Source organism: Lampris incognitus, chromosome 21 (genome assembly GCF_029633865.1).
Source record: "Lampris incognitus isolate fLamInc1 chromosome 21, fLamInc1.hap2, whole genome shotgun sequence".
NCBI lineage: Eukaryota > Metazoa > Chordata > Actinopteri > Lampriformes > Lampridae > Lampris > Lampris incognitus.
Window position 1 is genome coordinate 5,437,964 of NC_079231.1, and position 21,858 is coordinate 5,459,821.

The following is a 21,858-nucleotide window of genomic DNA, read 5'->3' on the forward strand; positions in this document are numbered from 1 at the left end:
ACAAATTTTCTTCGCCTGTCCTATCTGACAGACTTTTTGCGTCAAGTTCCTACGCTTATGTACATAAATCTCTTCCCACAGGCTCATGTGTGTACACACACACACACACACACACAATGGACTCCCTCCTCCGCCACAATACACAGTCCTTGTCTTGTGGGCAGTCCAGACACGGTTCCAGGAAGCGTGCTGGTGTGCGAGCGCTCCAGAGATGTTGGCGAATGAAGACGGATGACCTCAGTGCAACGAAGACTCTCCGACAAGGGGCTGATTATCACGCCCTGCTGGGGACGGTGTCACGGTCCCGCTGTCGTCTTGCACAGGCCTCCGTGACACCGTCTAGAGTCCTTCACAAGACCTTAGTATGGAGGCCAGAAGAACAGCCAAGTCAGAGAGCCCTGTTGACTTGGCTGTCTTAGGGAATTCACTAGGAGACATTAAGTGCTGATTTTAGGTAGTACTTATTAGACGTGATGAACGTGGCTTCTAACTCACTCATTCACGATATAACATTTAGGTTGCATCTGAAATCACATACTATATACTACATACGACATATGTGTACATACCCCGTAGCCAGCTATGAGGTCGCCAAGTTCTGGACCAGGGCTGTCAACTCTCACACTTCCGGCGCGTGACACACTTTCACCTTCAGCCTCATGCTCTTACACTGCCCAAACAATTCTCACGCCAAAACACTGCGACAGCAACAGAGATGAACAGTATTAAGGTCAAAGTCTTTCTGGTATAGTAATGGTTGAACCGAGCAAACGACTCTAGAAGATAACTGTGTATTCGAAAACCGGCTGTTTCATATGGGTGTTTCCATGGAGGTGCATCTTAAATTACTCTGATTAGTGTGTGATGCTTATCTCTCTGTTGATGGATAGCTGCTCAAGTTCACAGCCGTATTGAATGGCGTTCAAGAAAGCCAGCCACACTCCAACTAACCTGGCATGAACCAAGCCAAGGTGACTAGGACAGAGATCAATCATGGATTAATTAATTAATGAACCCAGGCTGTTTGCAATATTTGTTTTGAATAAATGCTCTGTAAGTTAGAGTATGTTTAAGCTAGTTTAAGCTATGTAAACAGCTAGCTAGCTTACGCTAGCTGTCTAACGTTAAACGCACAACAGAGAGAAGAATGAAAGCAACGTTAAACAATTGCGTTCGCTTTTTTTTTTTTTGGTGGCACAGCTTGTTTGACGCCTACCTCACTGTAATGCAGATGCAGAAGAGTCCTCTCAACAATTGGCCTGGACAACACAGAGTGTAAATTATTAAATGTATGTACTAAACTGTCCCTAGATGTGAATGTGTATGTGTGTCAGCCCTGTGATGGTATGGCGGCCTGTCCAGGGTGTCTCCCATTCTGCCACCCAATGACTGCTGGGATAGGCTCCAGCATCCCCGTGACCCTGAGCAAGGATAAGCAGTTTGGATAATGAATGAATGAATGAAAACAAGAGTGTAGAAACAGATTTGCACTAGATGGGACGCTGTCTTCCCATTATGTGCATCAAAGGTAATCAGATTGAACCATGCTACTACAAATACGAACCGCCGTTAGAAATGCTAGTCAAGTCCAAGTGTACTGCTTATACTTGGCCAAAATAGACCCCTGTGTGTGTGTGTGTGCGTGTGTGTTAAGATAAGATGTGCTTTATTAATCCCCGCGGGGAAATTCATCCTCTGCATTTAACCCATCCCAACTCACACACTGGAAACAGTGGGCAGCCATGTAGCTAGGAGCAGTGGGCAGCTCCTGTGCAGCACCCGGGGACCAACTCCAGTTCTACTTGCCATGCCTGTGTCAGGGGCACAGACAGGAATGATAACCTAACATGCATGTCTTTTGATGTGTGTGTGCGCGCACGCGTGCGTGTTCATGTATTGGCTGTGTCTGGAGTAGGACAGGTTCTTGTGTTCTTTTTGTTTATGTCTGGTTCTTGCTACCATTCTGATTCTCTTCCTGTAAACCCAATTACGTTTACATCGTTTTACCATTCTGCCGGTTGGGTTTTGTATCACCCTTCGCCATTATTGGTCGTTGTTGTGAAGTATCGCAATGCATCGTGGGATATCCACGCCAGCGTCGTGTCCAGTGTTTACATACTCCGAAATCCCTCTGGATGAATACTATTGTTTCGGACATACTAAAAACGCTCACACACTAATTTGGTGTGTTTCTCAACCGGGGGTCCGCGGACCCCTAGTGGTCCGTGGTGTAATTGCAAGGGGTCCGTGAAAATGAAATATCTTTAAAAAAAAGATCCTATGACATTTATAGAAATAGGATTATTTTACTCAAATGTGACAGATCTTTATCTACTTAAACTATAAAGGGTAACAGGACTTTTTTCTCTAATTACATCTGTTTCACAAGTGTAATTTATTGTATTTTAATAAGAGATCTCGCTCCCGTTTGCATTGTTAAAAGTTACTGCATACAAATCCTGTTGTTACATATATCTGAAAGTTACTGCATACATATTCTGTTTTGTTACATATATCTGAAAGTTACTGCATAAAAATTCAGTTGTTACATATATCTGAAAGTTACTGAATACATATTCTGTTTTGTTACATATATCTGAAAGTTACTGAATACATATTCTGTTTTGTTACATATATCTGAAAGTTACTGCATAAGAATTCTGTTTTGTTAACTATATCTAAGTTACAACTGAAAGCTCGTATTTTTGCCCCAAAGAGTGAATAAACGCTATAATGCAATTTAAAATGCAGCTTCTACTGTTTCTATCAAATTGCAACCCCCCTCCCCCAAGATCAGGTGGAGGGGTCCCCAGGGCAGATCCAAAATACGCAGGGGGTCCAGGACCCCAAAAAGGTTGAGAACCACTGTTCTAAATAGTACGCTCGTACATTATGCTGCAATCCATTGTTGCAATGCAAGCCGGAAGTTGATAGTTCCAGTTCCGAGTCGGTATTCCAGATTTCCAATCTAAATGAGTCCCAGCGCATCTACTCGGGAAAACGTGGACGCCCGCAGCAAACATGTGTTTTTATGGCAAGTCTCTGCCCTTTATCTGTCCACCTAGTAAATGTGTGGGCAGTCGTGTTCGATGGAGGGCCATGTACATGCAGGGTTTCATTCCAACCCAGCCCTACAGCAGCTGATTTAACAGATTAGCGCATTTAAAAAAGAGAGGGAGGAGTAGGGTTACTACCGCACGATCGCAACGACTTCTATCAAGCATAAATAACAGTATGGAAATGTTAACTAAAAAGCTGCTACAGTATGTTTCACAACACAAAGACCACACGAAGTAAAACTTACCGTTCACTATGTGCGCCGCCATATTGCTGTGACGTCAGTTGCGTCTATTTCGGCGCTCTGGCCGGATGGATTTTGCCCGAGTTTCCGACTTGGAATTCCGACTTTGTTATGTTGGCGAGTGAAGGACATGAGACGAACGAACTGTTATTTAACTTTATTTAGCAACCCCTAACCTTAATCGCATATGTAGCTTCCATCCAATTTTCTGTCCTCGCTCAGCTTGTTCTTCTTCTGTCCCCATAAAGCAGTCTTTATCCAGTAGCAATCGTATCACAGTGCCATCTTGTGGTGATGTAATGTAATTTAAACAACAGACCTGGATGCCCGTTGCTTTTTTTCTTTTCTTTCTCCTTTTTTTCTCCCCCGTTGTACTTGGCCAACAGGGGCGGATCTACAGGGTCGCAAGGGGTGGCAGCTGCCACCTCTGGGACACAGTCTTGCCACCCCATTTATAAATCAGATAATGTGTTTTTAAAGTATATTTTATGTACATGCATGGTGAAGGTCAATGAGAGCCGCACCAAACTCATCTCAAACAGAAGTCGCCGATTTAGAATCCCCCCTCCGGATCTACAGGGTGGCAAGGGGTGGCAGCTGCCACCTCTGGGACAGTCTTGCCACCCCAGGAAAAAATCTCTAGATCCACCACTGTTGGCCAATTACCTCACTCTTACACACATTCGGCTTCCCAACCGCAGACGCGGCCAATTGTGTCTGTAGGGACCGCCGGCCTAGCCGGAGGTAACACAGGGATTAGAACCGGCGATCCCCGTGTTGGCAGGCAACAGAATAGACTGCCACGCCACCCGGACGCCCTTGAATGACCGTTTCATTGCACGACTCGAAGTCTTTTCTGGGGTCATTTTTTGCCGAGTTCCGAGTACAATCTACTACTACTACTACTGCTGCTACTCTCTGCTGCTCCCGTTAGGGGGCGCCACAGCGGATCGTCCGTTTCCATCTCGTCCCGTCTTCTGCATCTTCCTCTATCACACCAGCCACCTGCATGTCGTCCCTCGCCACATCCGAGTACAATGGATTGCAGAATAGTCTCACGTACCGTCTGTGTAGATTTTGGGTTGGGGAGTTGCAACCCCCCCAAAAATGTTTGGGGGCTACTGTAGCTAGTTGCACATGTGCTGCTGTAAGACTGTGGACGTTTATTTAATTTGCTTTTTTTTTAATCAATATCATAATCCTCATTAAGAAAATTGGCAAAATACGTTTTTTCAGGACCCCCCACCCCAGAGCCCTAGAGAGAGAGAGTTGCGTCAATCGGGGGTCAGAACGCGAGAGGGTCACGTGGTTCACGTAGCCGCCGAATGGTGCCAAACGAAGCTTGGCGGGTCATTTAAATGTAAACTGCTTAGCCGAGATTTCTGGTAACTGCTAACCGATATTTTCAGATTTTTACATGTATATATAGATATAGATATATTCCAACGTGACACATCTTCTATGCGCACGTGTAGGAACTTTTTATTTGAAATTAACGAGCTGTCACGCTTTAAATTACATTGTGGTGACCCACATCTATATATCGAGAGACATTCGCCTAAGAGGACGGTGTACCTTTAAGGGAAGAGGCGAAGGTCAGATAATGCACTTCCGCTTCCGGTTCACAGTGAGTTCAGCGTCGTTGTCAGACGTATGACATGCTAAGTTGGAGCTAGTAAACTACCTCGCCTACGTCTACTCTCACGTCTCCTGTCTCGTTGTCTTCTCACTCCACAACATCGGCAATTTGATTCAAAACGTGCTTGTGAAATGGTCCTCATTAAAATGTCAGCTGTGGCTTCTCACCTGTAAATTAACCTTTGATTGATGCGAGAAACACACCTCCGCCATAGAAACCCTACCGCCCCGGGTCGCACCGTTCGGAACTATCCGGGGCTCCCACGATCCGCCATTGCTGTTAGATAATTGGCCCGTCGACGTCTGCGGAGATGACGTAACTCTCTTTCTCGGGGCTCTGCCCCGCCCCGTTCTTTCTAAGCCCCGCCCTCCGATGTTTTCGCCTGGTGTCGTCCGTGTGGTTTCGTTCGAGGTGAGATTTCGCAGAAGCGCCGTTGACGGGGCTGTAAGTAAGGCGTACTCTCGTCACTTTTAACCCGCTCAAACAAATCAATCTTTTGATAAAGTTCTTAAGTGTTTCTGACGCGTCAGCTCGCTTTCCGGGGTTGCCGGTTAGCTAAAAACACGATTCGGACGAGCTAACTTTAGCTCCGTGGAACCGGCGGGAAAGCAGCTGTTTCGCAACGTCGGCGTTAAGCGTCCAGTCAAGGGTATGATTTAAATCAGGATATGATTTGAATCAGGATATGATTTGAATAATAAGGTAACGTTGGCCACTCAATTGCGTGGTCAATAAAAGTCCTACTTCCAATTACAAATGGGATGCGTTCTCATTTAACTAACTATTGCTACTGTAAACTACTAATAAGACCCGTTAGCCCCCTAGCTAACACGTTAGCCCCCCTAGCTAACGGGTCCGACGCTTTAGCCGAGCGGTTAGCGACGTCGCCTTGTGGTGCTGTACACCTCGTATCGAATCCCGTGCCGGGCAAGAAAATAACCGGTTATTTTCTTCACATCACTAACCGCTCGGCTAAAGGGTCAGACCCGTTAGTCCCCTAGCTAACGGGTCTTATTAGTAGTTTACACTACGATAATGTACTGTGATGTAGCTACCGCAACTACTACCCTTCTTCTTCTTCTGCTTCTTCTTCTTCTTCTGCTACTTTCTCTACAGTGCAGCGCTGTTGCCCAGGCCTGTGTACAGTGCTCTGGCTTCTCTGCCTCTCTGAAATACACAGAACGGCGCAGTTCAGTGAGTCCCTTTGAAGAGGAGCAGAGCCCTCACCAGAGATGCAAATTAGCCCAACTGCCTCACGCTACAGGCACATCAGAGAACGCTGAAACACAACGCCTAACACTGAAACCCGCACACAAAACGCACACACGCTAGCCCCCCCCCCCTCTCTCTCTCTCTTTTTTTTGTTTGGAATTCCGCAATGCAGAGAGACAAAGGCCTTTGAAGTCGTCCTGACCCATGGCATGTCATCCTCTCTTTCTGACATCCACCCCCCCTTCCCCTCCTCTCCTCACTCCCCGCCCGGAGAGAAAGCTTTTGCTGGAAGCCAAATTTCTGTTGCTACAGAGTACAGATCATCAATAACCACACACTGACGATTCAGTTCGTTTCAGTATTGATCGTAGATTTGTAGTTGGCCGAAAAAGATATTGGGATATTTTAAGCGATCGCAAAAGACGCTGCAAGCCCCAATGCTCAGTTCTGATTATTTTACATCTTACCATTCATGCTAATGTTTGAAAGTGCCCCATATCCGAGAAGGTACAAACAAATCTCCATCCTGAACAAATGACATCATATCGACTAGACCGTGTTATCATGGAAGCAAACAGGTTACAGCATGGAGGTCATTGCCATTGTGCTAATTGTAAACAGGATATACGTATGGCAGATGATACTTCATCAGGCCATTCTGATGATGCCAAGAGGGCGAAGAAAGAAGGACCACCCCCATATATGTATTAAATCATTGACCCCCGTCGACTTCTACTGGCTTTCACAATTGCTTTTCTCCATCTTGGTCTCGTTTTCTTGGTTCCACACTGGTTAAAAAAACAAAACAAAAAAACTCCACTCTTTGTCACATTTGAGGGGACAAAACTGGAATTGTGTCATTCAAGATGCGGTCTGAAGTTAATGTAGCTTAACTGGTGGCTTGCAGGCATAACTGTTTTGTTTGTGTTAATGTGTGTTCTTGTGTTTGTCCACATGCATGTAGTGGTAATGAGGGAGCGAAAGAGCGAGAGAGATGAAATCAGCGAGGATTAGCATAATTTTTCAAAGTAATTCTTTGATAAGTCTTTAAATGTCATCGTAGTGAAACACACATTCAGATAGAAAACAGCTGAGAGAAGGCGCCTTCATCGCTGAGATTAAAAACCAGAGATTCTCCTCAGAGGGACTGCCGACTGGCTGTCGAGACAAATGGCAAGGCAAGACTTTCCCTGAACAGCAGGAAAGTGTGTTTGTGTGTGTGTGTGTGTGTCTTGGCTTGGCTGCGTCTGAGAGCCGGATAAGAGGAAGTGTGTATTCACAGACCCCACTGTGGGCGCCTGCTGTGGCGGATACTGCACTGGAACAGTTCAAAGCTGTATGAAATATCAATGGGCAACAAAACTTTATCAACACACACACACACACACTTATACACAGACAAGTTTGTCTTGAGCTCACTGTCTGCCCTCAAAATTTTTAGATTTTAGAGTTTTGCTCTTGACTTTTATTTTAACTTATGGTTTTAACTTAGATCCTTTCCTTAGATTTCCTCCCCCTCTTTTCTTGCCCAAAAGTAGGCATTAAGAGTAGGTACACACACACACACACACACACACACACACACACACACACACACACACACACACACACACACACACACACACACAAAATCATCCACATAGAGTCAGGTGGAGCTGTAGTTCTGTGGGGGAGTGGTCGTCACACTGTACTGCATCATGCTACCCCTTCATTCTCTTCTCTCTCTCACACACACACACACACACACATGAACAGACATACGCTTCCGCAGCTGCACAGCTGTGAGAATGGGAGGGGCCCTGTCCCACTGATGCGAGGCACAGAGAGTGAGAGAGAGAGAGAGAGGCTGGACTATTATGATTGAGTAGAGGGTGAATCTCACCGGACGTCGGCAAAGCCCTCGCAACTTTCACAGACCGCAGCCAACTTTTCCACTATGGCTTCACTCACTTTGCAGTGATCCTCGAACCTTACTGAGCGAGGCTACGGCGTCTCTGGACCGGGCAGGCTTTGAAGGCGGGAACTGATCATGCAGGGCCGTGCTGGCAAAGCCCCTAAGAGGGAGATGGTGATAGAGTCTCCGCAGCAGTATAAAAGCTTGGCTGAGATTGAGGCGGAGGTGGAGGCTGGGTCACAGGTGGCAGCAGTAAGTTTTGGACTGACATGTTGACATGAAGTTGACTATATAGTCTGACTTTACCGTGCTATCCCTTGCCGTGTTATTGCTTACATGCAACTGCTGTATATTTAGATACTTGCACAGTGGCAGCACAGTTCAAATTGTTGTTTGTTTGCATGTGATTAGGGGGGAGTATTTTGGCCATATGGAGTCTGAGCAATCGGTGCATGGCATTGCATATACACCGTACACAACTCCCACATCAAGGGAGTTGTGATTGGACTAGATGCAGATTGAATCAGTTAAACACCGAGGTTATCGCTGAGATTTCCTTTCATGAGGAGCTTTGAAGATGCATGCCTGCTTCTCTTTTTTTTTGTCCAAAAAAACAGGGTTTATTATAAAAAGGGGGGGGCGGAAACGGGAAAAAGTGGCTTTGGGGCACTCATCTCCAGGGGGTTGAACGTTGATCTTTTTTTAGAAATTGGAACACTTGTGGCTCTTTCCTCTTCGTTAACTGTTGCCATGCTGGAGTCATGGAGACTGGAGACTGGGTTGTGAAGTTGCGTGTTTTTAAATATTCAGTGAGACTCACAATAGATAAGTTCATTGATAAGAGAAATAGTAAGGGCTCCATTCCTGCATGTGCTATATGCAATTGTAGAAAATGAGATACCTTGAAATGTGTCGTACTGAAAATACAGATGATTTGTATATTGAAAGTGCAGATCATCCTAGTAATACTGTAAATGTTTTCCAGATTGAGTTCAACTCTCATATCAGCTCTAATTTCGTGGGCGTCGCATTTTTTTCCTTTTTTTCTTTTCTCATGTTTCTCACTTTACTGGGAGAGTTCTTCACGCACAACAAGTATGTTTTTCAGCACAACAAATGAGAATGAAGGAGTAAAACTAAATACGACCACAAAACGACTTGTCACCACTGCCATTTGGTTGCAGGGTGAAAGTAACCGGCTCTGCATTGTATTCCAGGGGGATAATTAGTGGCAGCTCACAGTTCACTGCTGGTTCTTGTTACTTCTTACTTCAGTGGATGATGTCCAATTGGAAATCCGACCGTTGATTTTCTGCTTATCAGATGATCCTCAAATGCAAAGCACTGTGCTAAACTGTCAGACACAAGCCCTGTTAAGCTGAGGGGATATTGACGTTGCATCATCAGATTTCAAGGCAGCAGGGTCGGACAATTTTTGATGTAAATCTTGATCCGCGCCCAGTTTAATTGGCCCGGGTTTAGCGAGCAGTCGCTGGACTTGGACGAGAGGTTAATCCAAACAGGCTAATCTGGATCACAGTCACCCTCGGCAACCGCAGTCGGACTAGCAAACTGTCAACATCGTAGGAGCATATGGAGAGATGTGATTGGCACTAATTAAATTTTGGCTAGCGGGACACTTTTTTGGTCCAGTTACGCTGTCGGTTTTGATGGATCAAAACTGATATTTTGTCCTAACGATTTTGAAACGGATATTTTGGCACACCCGCACATGGGACACCACTCACTGATGTCTGGCATCCATGTACAATATTTCTGTAAGGGTTTTTGAGGGGGGATAGACGGCAGACCCCCGGTGAGTCGTTCCTTCCGAGAGCCAGGAGTGAAGTCAGAAATGCTGGAGGAGTTTCGGCTCCACCAGACCTTGAACTGGACTCCACTATCATAATAGCGAGTCTTAGGAAGGCTACACCACGTGAACATGTGGCACAAGTACGATGTTAAAAAAACGTTTCTATTGAGTTTTCTAAGATGAAGCCATCAAAATCACCATAGGATGTACAAATGAACAAACGTTCTTGCCTCCCTTACTTACCCTCCGCATCCATCCCACCACCCACACCTTCCCCAGTCCCACCCCACCAGACTACAGCTGTCTGTCCCAAGGCCAAAATCATACATTAACATAATAATAACAACAATAAAGACATATATTAAAAGGATACTATACACGTGTTAATGTATACATTCTTGTATTCCTACATAAAGAGGACACTATGGGTGATTCTGATTTGTTATCCCCAGTAACAGTCGTGGAATAAGATGTGAAGGGGATCCATGTTTTCCTCCACCCCCTCTGCTGATCCAGGGAGGGCTGCAGACTACCACATGTCTCCTCCGATACATGTGGAGTCGCCAGCCGCTTCTTTTCACCTGACAGTGAGGAGTTTCACCAGGGGGACGTAGCACGTGGGAGGATTACGCTATTCCCCCCAGTTCCCCCTCCCCCCTGAACAGGTGCCCCGACAGACCAGAGGAGGCACTAGTGCAGCAACCACGACACGTACTCACATCCGGCTTCCCATGGCCAATTGTGTCTGTAGAGACGCCTGACCAAGCCGGAGGTAACACGGGACCTTAAGGTAAATTTGATCACTCAAAATCGAAATCTTCTGTAGTTTTGGATGAAACAGGACATCTTTCTGCCATCTGGCCTGAGCTGGGGGCGTAGGATCTTTCCAGTTAAACAGAATAAGACAGCACACTAGTGAACAGCTAGCACAAGCACCTGTATGAATATGAAGGATTGCGTGTGAAAACAATCGCCTTCCAGTGGACATGACAGGAAGACATACTGTCTGTTTGTGGGGTTTGTCAGAAAGGCTCTCACGCGGTCAAACGGAGATTTCATAGCTGCTGTGGCGAGCCCTTTGCATGTGAGCTCATAACACAGAGACTGGTACTGTGATACACGAGACCTCTCGCTCTCCTCCATCTCTGCTTTTCCCCCTCTCATCCCCTTCTCGCTTCCACTCTTCTCCTGACCTTCATTCATTCCGTCTTCTTCTGCTCTCTCCACTCTGCCAGTAAACCCATAACAGTAGCTGTCAGCTAGCAAGCCTTCTTGAGAGAACAATGATGGTTTGTTGACCCACCAACACGGTACCCCGGCAGCATGAGTGTCTCGTGCTTTCCCTTTTCTATCCCATCTGCCTCACTTATTTTCCAACGGTGGGTCAGAAGATGTTGATTTTTGTTGTTTTGTAATTGTTTTCAGAGTCAAATATAGTCTTCTAAACATAAAATGGATGGGCCTTGAAAACCACCGCCCCCCCCGTTTCTTGCATTTTTAGCTTCTTTCTATTGTTGTTGGTCTCTCCAGAGATACAAGAGCAGAAAAGAATTTCTTGGTACCAAATAGTTTTGTGCACCAAATAGAGGTCTATTGTAATATTTTAGGATCTGGAGAAATGGCTCTGGTCGTTCTTGAGTTCACACACCGGCTGTGCCTTTGTCAAGTAAGACAAGCATTCTCCTGGCAGTATCAGAAGACACACTTGTGGCTTGCATTGCTCTTCTTTTCAACATGTGAAATGAGAGAACTGTCTGTAATCTATTAGATAAACCTTTGGAAATGATTGTTCGAAGAATTGTTCGCTTTTAGCTGGTTAGCTATCAAATTAGCTTGCTGTTGTGCGTGACCTTCGCGCCGAAACACATTGTTTCTCATGTATTCTCTATTGTTTTTCCATTTTTGACATAATTCTTTGCATTTTCTCTCTATTCGAAATCCCGGTCATACAGCACCCCTGTTTGGAGAATGTGCTTTCCCACCAATGCACACATTTCTGTAGCAGCCAACAGTATTTGTGTTGATGTACGGTTGTCTTTTGCTCCTTAGGTAAAACCTAAAATCATAGAGCCCCTGGACTATGAGAATGTGGTGGTGCAGAGGAAGACTCAGATCATCAGCGACGTCCTACGGGACATGTTGCAGTTCCCACCTGAGGACTTCCAGGTAAGAGGCGGGTTTCACATAATGAGGGAAAGTCAGCCCACAAGTTCATTACATGCTTCAATTCAAAGAACATTCGTCTATGGGAATCGGTAAAGTATTGAATTATTATAAGTTGTCATAGGAGGAACAGGATTGTGGTATCAGGGGGTGTCTGGGTAGCATGGCGGTCTATTCTGTTGTCTACCAGCACAGGGATCACTTGTAGAATCCCGTGTTACCTCCGGCTTGGTCGGGCGTCCCTACAGACACGATTGGCCGTGTCTGCAGGTGGGAAGGCGGATGTGGGTATGTGTCCTTGTCGCTCAATGGTGTTTTAAGCCCCCAACGTACTCTTCAAGGCAGCGCTGCATGGAAGGCACTCCCCGCCCCCTACAGTTTCAGCCAATCACAGCACTGGCGCTAACCCTAACCAGTGCTGTGATTGGATGAAACTGTTGGGGGCGGGGAGTGCCTTCCATGCAGTGCTGCCTGGAAGAGTACGTTGGGGGCTTAAAACACCATCGAGTGTCCTTGTCGCTGCACTGGCGCCTCCTCTGGTCAGTCGGGGCGCCTGTTCAGGAAGGAGTGGGAACTGGGGGGGAATAGCGTGATCCTCCCACACGCTACGTCCCCCTGGCGAAACTCCTCACCGTCAGGTGAAAAGAAGCGGCTGGCGACTCCACATCTTCCACAGAGGAAGCATGGTGTAGTGTGCAGCCCGCTCCGGATCGGCAGAGGGGGTGGAGCAGCAGCCGGGACAGCTTGGAAGAGTGGGGTAATTGGCTGGGTACAATTGGGGAGAAAAAGTGGGGAACCCCCCCCCCCCAAAAAAAGGATTGTTGTACCAGTGTATGCAGCTAAGATGCGAAATGAAACAGGGTGTCACTAAAAAAAGTAGAAGCAGGTTCAATCAAGCGTCCTTGGAAAGGTCAAAATTGCCTCTTCGCGAGCCATGTTTCCTGTTAGATTAGACAGATTTTCCTGTGCATTACATTCAAAAAAGGTCCATGCATTCCTGACCCAGCTCAGCTTTTTGTGTCATATCAGATGTATTCATTTTTTAGTCGACCTCTTCACCACACCCGACCTTTGACCTTTCCCTTGTCCGGGGTGGGTGGTCATTGTGCGCATGAGCTTCAGCTTAGCCAATCCTGAGCACTCCTCAAATTGTGAGCTGACTTTGAGCTCATATGTGGGAAGGGTAATACATCTGACCTCTGTGTAGCTGTTGGCGCTGGTTCGCTAAAACATTTACACACCCTGTTCATCTGCTGTTTGTGTTCGAAAGAACTCAAAGGCTGTGTCAACATTACGCCACCACTGACTCCACTGGTCGGTCAGAGGGCTATCGGTGGTCCTCGCGTCGAGAGAGACAGAGAGGGAACAAAGAGAAAAAAAAGAGAGGAGGAAAAAAAAGAGAGACTTAAGGGTCTAAGACATCTTATCACGTCACTCCTCATTTTGTGTATGGGGGAAATCAAATAACAGAATAGGGATTCTTTTCAAAGTATGTGTGACGGGAAAAATAGGTCCACAAAGCTCATCTGCCGTGAGGTGTTTCTTTGGATTTTTTCCTCCTTTTTCTTTCAACTGTACTTGACCAATTACCCCCACTCTTCCGAGCCGTCCTGGTTGCTGCTACACCCTCTCTGCCGATGCAGACTACCACATGCCTCCTTCGATACACGTGGAGTCGCCAGCCGCTTCTTTCCACTTCACAGTGAGGAGTTTCACCAGGGGGACGTAACGCGTGAGAAGATCACGCTATTCCCCCCCAGAACAGGCGCCCCAACCGACCAGAGGAGGCGCTAGTGCAGAGACCAGGACACATAACCACATCCGGCTTCCCACCCACAGACATGGCCAATTGTGTCTGTAGGGACGCCCGGCCAAGCCGGCGGTAACACGGGGGATTCAAAACGGCCATCCAATGTTGCTAGGCAACGGAATAGACCGCCACACCACCTGGCGGCCCCTTCCGTGAGGTGTTTTGATGCAAGTCTTCCCTCGTCCCAAATGAATGAGAATCCTAGAATAGAATAGAATAGAATAGAATAGAGTATAATAGAATAGAATAGAATAGAACTGGCCATACTATATCTGTGTATTTGAGGGCAAGAAAATGCCTCAGTACATAAACAATATAAAGTCGAATGGAATTAATGTGATACTACACGTTGTATAATAGAGAATAGAATGCAATAGGACAAGAATGAACTACAATAGAGACTAAAATAGTAGGATAGAATAGACCATTTTTAGTATTTCTGTGGATTTCAGGGCAATAATTAGAGCATGTGGTGGGAAAGCCTACCTCCAGACTAAAATCACAATCGGCTGATGATGAGTGGTTTTCATTATAAGGCCGTCTGTGGTGCACAACCATTAGTAACGCCCTGCCCTGAATGTGTGTGTATATATACATATATGTGTGTGTGTGTGTGTGTGTGTGTGTGTGTGTGTGTGTGTGTGTGTGTGTGTGTGTGTGTGTGTGTGTGTGCACGCCTGTGTGTTTAGATAAACCCGGTTTGTCCATCTGTCTAACCTGCCATGTGTTTTAAATCATTGGGCCCTGAGAGAAGGGAGAGAACCAGCCAGACACATGAGTCTGCTCTCAGCGCACACATATACACACACACACACACACACACACACACACTTGCTAGGCAGGAGAAAGTTGGGCCTCTGTGTGGGAGGAGATGAGGTATAGATTAGCTCGCTATAGTCATAGAGACTGTGTGTGTATTACTGGACAGAACACAGTGATAGATTTTTTTCGGGAGTTATTGTTCAGTGAAACTTCTTTAACTGCCTTTTAGAACTTAGTCGACGATTCATTTTTGACCAAGACCAACAATTTATAAAGAAGTTTGGTCAGCTAATACTTAAAATACTGATCTTTTACTCTTCCATCTATCCAGCAAGTTCTTCCTCCCAATTTTCCACCAGGAATTTGCCTCCTAGACAGACACACACACACACACATTGCTCACGCAGCACAATCGCTCATCACAATACTTAACAAAGTAAAACTGATGCATCCGGCTTTTTCCTCCTCTCTCCTCCTTTCCCTGCCCCTGTGTGGCTGGGCATCTCCAGCGAGGAGGGAATTTAACGCCTGGCATCCCCGTCTATCTTCTTCCCCGCAGCCCCTCTGGCTGTAGGACCACGCTGCTCCTCCGGCCCCAGTGGAAGCCATTAAAAGTCCTGGTTTAATGACTGCAAAGGAATGCTGTTAATTGGCAGCCAGCAGGTCTTGCTCGCACGCGTGATTGACAGCGGTGCACTTTGGCCAAGATCTCGCCGAGTGGCCAGGCGGAACGACGAGCTCTGTGTGAATTGTTGGTTTTCAATGAATCGGCAGAAATTGAGACGAGGGAGAATTATGTTTTGCAGGCTATCTGCTAAAGCTGATGCAATGAGGTAGCAGGTTGTACTATGTGATGGTGATGCTGCCTGACGGAAACAACGGGACGCTTTAATCCTCTGATAAACACCGTGTAGGCCTGCTCAGCTCGATTTGATTTTAATGCCATATCTTGCATATCTTTCGCAAGCCAGATTGGACCATTGAAGGCAGTCGTGGAAGTAGTTTATACGCTTCCTGATGTAAGTATTGGAGATTTTATGACAAGACGAGGTCATTGTGCCAAACTTCCTTTCTCATTTTAAAGGCATGGGTGGAAAACCGGAGCAATAACTGGAGCAATGACCACCAGTGCCTCCACTCGCTTGGAAGACTTGCCAGCCCAGTGGCCTCGACAGCCCGAGGCCCTTTTTGCTCCTCGATTATGAATTCATTGTCCACCTCACTCCAGATCTGTCCATCTCTATCCACCTAATGAAGCTGTGAAGCGAAAGCCTATCACGTCCATTCGTCTGTCTGTCTGTTTCTGACGGTGAGGTCTAGAGGATTAACTGAAACACCCTCATCGATTTTTCTCTGCTATGACTCACAAGATCTAAAAGTATTTTCATCTTTTTTCCGTGTAGCGTCGTACATAGATGTCCATCTTTATGTCCAGAATATTGGGTGTTTTTCACAGTTTCTGTCTGATAAAATGGACCGTCCGCACGAGGAGCGTCGAATAACAGAAATATCTGAGCGATAGCGCAACGCTGCGCTCGAATCCAGATCGGTTTCTCTTGTGGAAGGAAGGAGGGCTGCATAGCGAGGAGGGAGAGCGCCCGTTCAAACAAAAGATCTCTGTTCAGGTCCTCCTGTCAGAAAGTGTACGTCAAAAAAAAAAAGCTGACGTGTCCTTGAGCAAGGCACTGTTCTGTAGTGGGAGGCAGCAGGGAGGGCATATGGAGCAAGACTCTCCCTTTAACAATTCAGAAAACACAACATATGATTATTATGTGTATTAATACCACACAGATACAAAGCAACCAGTGGCCCTGCTGTGTGTATGAATTCACCCTGTTGTCATTTTTTTCTTTGCTTACTTTCCATCTCTCTTTCTCTGCAGATCTCCACCCTGAGGCGCCAGGGCAGGACTCTGTTTTCCACTGTGCCAGAGTATGCCGAGAAGGAGGCTCACTCTCTGTTTGTCCAAGAGGTAAAACTACCACATGCCAACACACACCCAGGCATAATCCAGCTTTATATGTCCCTCCACTTTCTTTTTTTTTTTTTTTTTGGATTTCCCCCCCTTTCTCTCCCCAATTGTATCCACCCCACGCTTCCGAGCCATCCCGGTCACTGCTCCACCCCTTCTGCCGATCCGGGGAGGGCTGCAGACTACCACATACCTCCTCCGATGCATCTGGAGTCGCCAGCCGCCTCTTTTCACCTGACAGTGAGGAGTTTCACCAGGTGGACGTAGCGCATCAGAGGATTAAGCTGTTCCCCCCAGTTCCCCCTCCTGAACACATCTGGCTTCCCGCCCGCAGACATGGCCAATTGTGTCTGTAGGGGCACCCGACCAAGCCGGAGGTAACACAGGGATTCGAACTGGCGATTTCCCCCCCCCCCCCCCCCAATGTTGGTAGGCAACGGAATAGACCACCACTCCACCCGGACGCCCCACCTCTCTGTCTTGGCCAAAGCCCTCCTCTATCCTTTTGTTTGGAGTGCAGCCATGTTCTCTCTCCTCCTTGCCCCCAAACGCAGGTGTTTTTCTCTGGTACTGGTAATGCAAAACTTGGCTCATTAGATTCTGAGGTATCTGTCAGATGTTTTCGTTCATGCATCCATCAGCCAATAAAACTGGCCAGGGATTCACTCAGTTGTGTTTATAATCTATGGAAAAGATGGAAGTGATGAGCTTTTCTGTGGAAGTGAGCGAAATCTGTAAAATATCTTTTGCTTGATGTAAAGGGCTGGACTGCTAAATTTGTATGAACAGTATCTGGCAACGGCAGATTGATTCGTGTGTCAAAAAACATGATGTTGTCCTTTCAGTGACCCACCCAACAAACACACACACGCGCGCGTGCGCACACACATTCCCAACAAGCTCAACGGATGTACCGCATATGGGGTTCATTGTTCTTGTTGGGGTCACATGTTACTTGAGGAGCTGTATACTGGGGGTCTGATCGAGGCGTAGTCTGATTAGACCTATTAAGGGATAGTCCCCTGTGTCTGCAGCCAGAAATTACATCATAACTACATCTGGAACAGCTGTTAGGCCCTTACACAGATGAAAATGTGGTTCTTAGAATAGGTTTTTTTCCTTATGTGCATTTTGACTTGGACAAGTTTATTCTATAACCATGCAAAATTGGGGCTCGTGGATCGGCAACCTGCTGCAGGATTGCACGATTCAGATAATTTTTGTTCTCACGGTACAGTTTTGCAGGAAAACAAAGACTAAACCCGCTTTCTGTGGTTTACTTGGCTGTAAGATTTTCTTGGTTTGCCATGCCACCTCTCCAGACAGCTACAAGAGAAGTGAATGTTTGTCTTTGTAATTCAGCTCGGGTGTAATGCAATTTAGGTAGTTATTGCGCGTTGGCATTTGCTAACACTCCTTGAGCTGGTCTGCACTAGAGGAAACAAGGTCTGTACTGGTTAATTTTTTGTGGGCAAGGAATTTAAATAGGGCTTCATTTTAATTTGGTAACATAATAAACCTGAGCCCTTCGGTGTCTTGAGTACACGTTAAAGGCTGTCCTCTAATTTGTTCTTGCTCTCTCTCATTCTGCCTGCAGTGCATCAAAACCTACAAGTCGGACTGGCACGTGGTCGATTACAAGTATGAGGAATATTCGGGAGATTTCCGCCAGATTCCAAAGTGAGTGGTCTTCTTGGAACGTGTGTGTGTGTGTGTTTGTGTGTGTGTGCTACAGCTGTAATAACAGGTGTAGTGAGGTGTAGACTGTTGTACTGACAGGTCTGTCAGGATAGAGCATGAGTAAAAAAACATCAGGTGGGAGTGGACGTCCTTTTGCGTCCCCCTGTTGTCTTTGTTGCAGCTGCAAATACAGTATGTATGCAATGTAGTTAAACTCTCGGTTCAGCTTTGGTACTCGGGTACCATCTGTACGGCTGGTTTCCGTAGCTAATTGCATTCGCCTTTTATCAGGGCCAAAAGCTCACTGATTTGACAGCTTTAATGCCTTGTGGAATAGACAGCCAGGAGCACTGTGGATTATGATGGCCCGAGTTGAGAACCACTTGTCTTTTGTGCATCTACTCTGTATTTTTAGCTGTATTAATTACTGTTGAGGTCCCTTCCACCCGTTGTTACATGCAGTACAAGTGGATTAGTATTATATATATATATAAAACATAGACGTATTGTCTCTCAAATGATGCAAAAAGATTAGTGCGTCTGTTGTCTGATGGCCTAAAAACAATCACTCAGCAGATAGTCAGAGCGGCAGTTTAGCAAAAGTGGGACAACAGTGTTCAGTTGGTTTATTCTGGATATGTAATTTTGTACACTTGCAGGAAATAAGTAATGAGAGAGATAAGGTTGCCTTAAGTGTCCTTGTTCTGCTGACAAAAATCCAGTGTGAGAGGTGGGAGACATTTTCTCGCCCTGCTCATGCATGGAGATCGACATTTCCAATTAATTTGACTAATAGTTGACAAGTGGAGCACACCAATGTAATGATTAGAATGGACAATGCGAAGTGCCTTTTTTTCAACCACTAAATTTGTATGTGTTTTACAGCTAGCTGCAAGCTACTGTGCATCCGTTTTGCCCATTTCATGGTATGCTGCACGATGTTAGACTGTGGAAGCCCAGTGTTTAACTTATTTATGTTCATGGACACTGATCTTTGTTTACAGCGCTGGGAATGTTTTACTCAGATCCCTCAAAAAAAGGAAAGGCATGTGTTTTGGAGGATCCAGGCTGTTATGCAACAACAATAAAGTACTTCCTGTGTTTTTTTTTTTACAACATGGATAATCAGGGCTATTCTGGGACCTTGCTGATTGATATTGTCAGGAGCTAAATGGTGGTGGTGGGTTGTCCCCTGGGGGGCCATGATGCATTGTGTCAATGTGCTCTGTGTCCTCAGTTTGAGTGACTTTCCTGAAGGGTGCGGGGGTGGGGGATTGGAGGGGGGGCACAATGCACTTTACAGATGTCTCATGATGTGCCTCGGACATCGTAGCGTAGGAACTATACAGCCCTCGGCCTTGAACTCCTCGTTGTTTATGTTAGCCGTCCCCCAGTCTATGTTAGGCCCCGGCAAGGTTAAAGTTCAGAACTCCCTCCTGGAGATTTTCAGTTGCAGCTGAAGAAGAAGAAGAAGCCGAGGTATTTCAAGCCAAAGCCTGACGAGTAAAACTAGAGGCAATTCTGCTTCGTCCTTGAGATAAGCAGAGGCCGCTGATATATTGTTGTATGCTGAAACGTGTCAGTGATAAAGCAGCGGGAGTGTACACTGTAAATGATGGAGTGGGGTACACAGGTCATCATTACAAATGTAGCAGAGATAAAAATGAAGAATATGTGCCAAATGGCCCAAATAACAACATACAATGTGTATTCTGAACTTTTCAACACATCTTGTCTTGGCACTCTATACTTTACCCAGTAAATCCCATCACCTGAGCTTTTGATAAGGTGTTAAGTCCTATAGGATCGACCATCTGCAATAAATTTTGAGTAAGTTACCTACTTAATAAGTCAATAGCAGGCTGTTATGTGAACTTGGCATGTCATTCTTTCTCTTTCAGTAAGGTGTCAAGGCCGGAAAAGCTGGCAGCACACCTGTTTGAGGTGGACGAAGATGTGGAAAAAGACGAGGTAGGCGTATAGTTCCCAGAATGCCACCCTCATCCCCCTGGAAATCCCATTTGTCAAGGAGGCGCCCATATTCCTACTCCTAAGATTTCAGCTCTGCTAATGGTTCTTCCTGGCAGCCCTGCAGAAGTCTTGGCACGATAATGATTTTCTAAAGGCAAAAAGAATCCAATCATTTTCTAAGACCTTGATGAAAACAATTCAGACTGGATTCAAACTTATTATTTCTTTTTTCTAAAACCCCTATTTCACTATATTGCATTTCCAAATCAAACATGTCCAGTTTTGTTTGCAGAAGTAAACTTTGTTGTAGACCCAAACCAATTCCCACAGTATCTGACACCTTCTCCCATTAACTCTCAGGCATGTGAGGGCACATCCATTCCTAGTAATTACCCCGCTGGAGGGTATTGATGGACCTAAAGGGCTTTGATGGACAGGCTGTCATGGCTGAGAGTCCTTGGGATGAGGCAGCCGCTGCGTTAAACTTAATGAGGAGCAATCTCATGTACAGTCAATGCATGCCGCTCCACCCCGTGGCCGTGAGACTAGTCAGCAAATTTCCACACTAAAAGTGCAATAATGTGTTTGTTGGTGTGCGTGTGTGTGTATGTGTTGGTCTAATCTGTATCCTAATTATCTTCTCCCTTCTCCCAGGACACCTCCTCCCTGGGCTCCCAGAAGGGGGGGGTGTCCAAACACGGCTGGCTGTACAAAGGCAACATGAACAGTGCAATAAGCGTTACTATGCGGGTAGGTGACGCAGTAGAAAATGAGCTTGAGATTAAAAAAAAACACGTTTTTTTCATTCTTGCCTCCACATTTAATACTGTAGAATCCTTTATAGTCCTGGTTTATGTCACTTTGGCCTTGTGGTCACTGTGTTCATTTAATAATGGTGGCTTTGATTATGTTTGAGTAAGTACCCCCTATTACAACGTGGTTGAGTTAATGGCATTTTCAGCAAGCTTCTCCCAGCTTGTGTAGAAACAGAATTTGACTTTTTCCCCACAGGGGCCTATGGTATAGCATGGAAGTGCATTTTTCTCCCATGCACCATCTCAAAGTCTTGATATTTATAGAGCATGAGCCTATATGGTTTTTTTTCTCTTATCTTCTTGTTATTTACATACCCAAGTCCTTCAAGAGGAGATATTTCCATCTGGCTCAACTGGGAGATGGTTCCTACAACCTCAACTTCTACAAAGACGAGAAGACGTCAAAGGAGCCCAAAGGAACCATCTTCCTTGACTCCTGCATGGGGGTCGTTCAGGTAAAAGACAAAAAGTCACTGGAGGTCGGGGCCTTCAAACAATATAGTTTCAACCGTTCGCTCAATGACTTGCAAACCTACTTTACAAGACGGACCTTAAAAGAAGAATGGGCAGGATTAGTTCTCCAAGTTTAGGCTAAAAAAGGAAAAAGTGATAATGTAGTCAGACCCCTGTGACCAAGGTGTTCCTCTTTTACTCTTTCAAGATGTGGAGGCATTGGAAATGAATGAATTTGGTGAAAAAAGCTATTCATGTCATAACAAAAGAGCTCAGCTCTGTGACCTTCACTCTCAACAGACTTTTTCCAAAAAAATGAAGACAAAGTTGAAGTATTTTAAAACCCGATTATTAAAACATGGACTCTTATTCG

The 21,858-nt window shown here is 45.8% G+C and overlaps 1 protein-coding gene across 1 annotated transcript in view; it reads left to right on the forward strand.

The window, feature by feature from the left end:
- The first annotated feature begins 8,181 nt into the window (after nt 1-8,181).
- LOC130131510 (dedicator of cytokinesis protein 9-like) overlaps nt 8,182-21,858 on the forward strand; it is a 59,580-nt gene continuing 45,903 nt past the window's right edge. The window contains exons 1-7 of the mRNA XM_056301211.1: nt 8,182-8,295; nt 11,909-12,025; nt 16,477-16,566; nt 18,164-18,246; nt 20,148-20,217; nt 20,872-20,967; nt 21,353-21,487. Of these exons, the coding sequence (XP_056157186.1) occupies nt 8,182-8,295; nt 11,909-12,025; nt 16,477-16,566; nt 18,164-18,246; nt 20,148-20,217; nt 20,872-20,967; nt 21,353-21,487 (705 nt within the window). The remainder of the gene's footprint in view (nt 8,296-11,908; nt 12,026-16,476; nt 16,567-18,163; nt 18,247-20,147; nt 20,218-20,871; nt 20,968-21,352; nt 21,488-21,858) is intronic.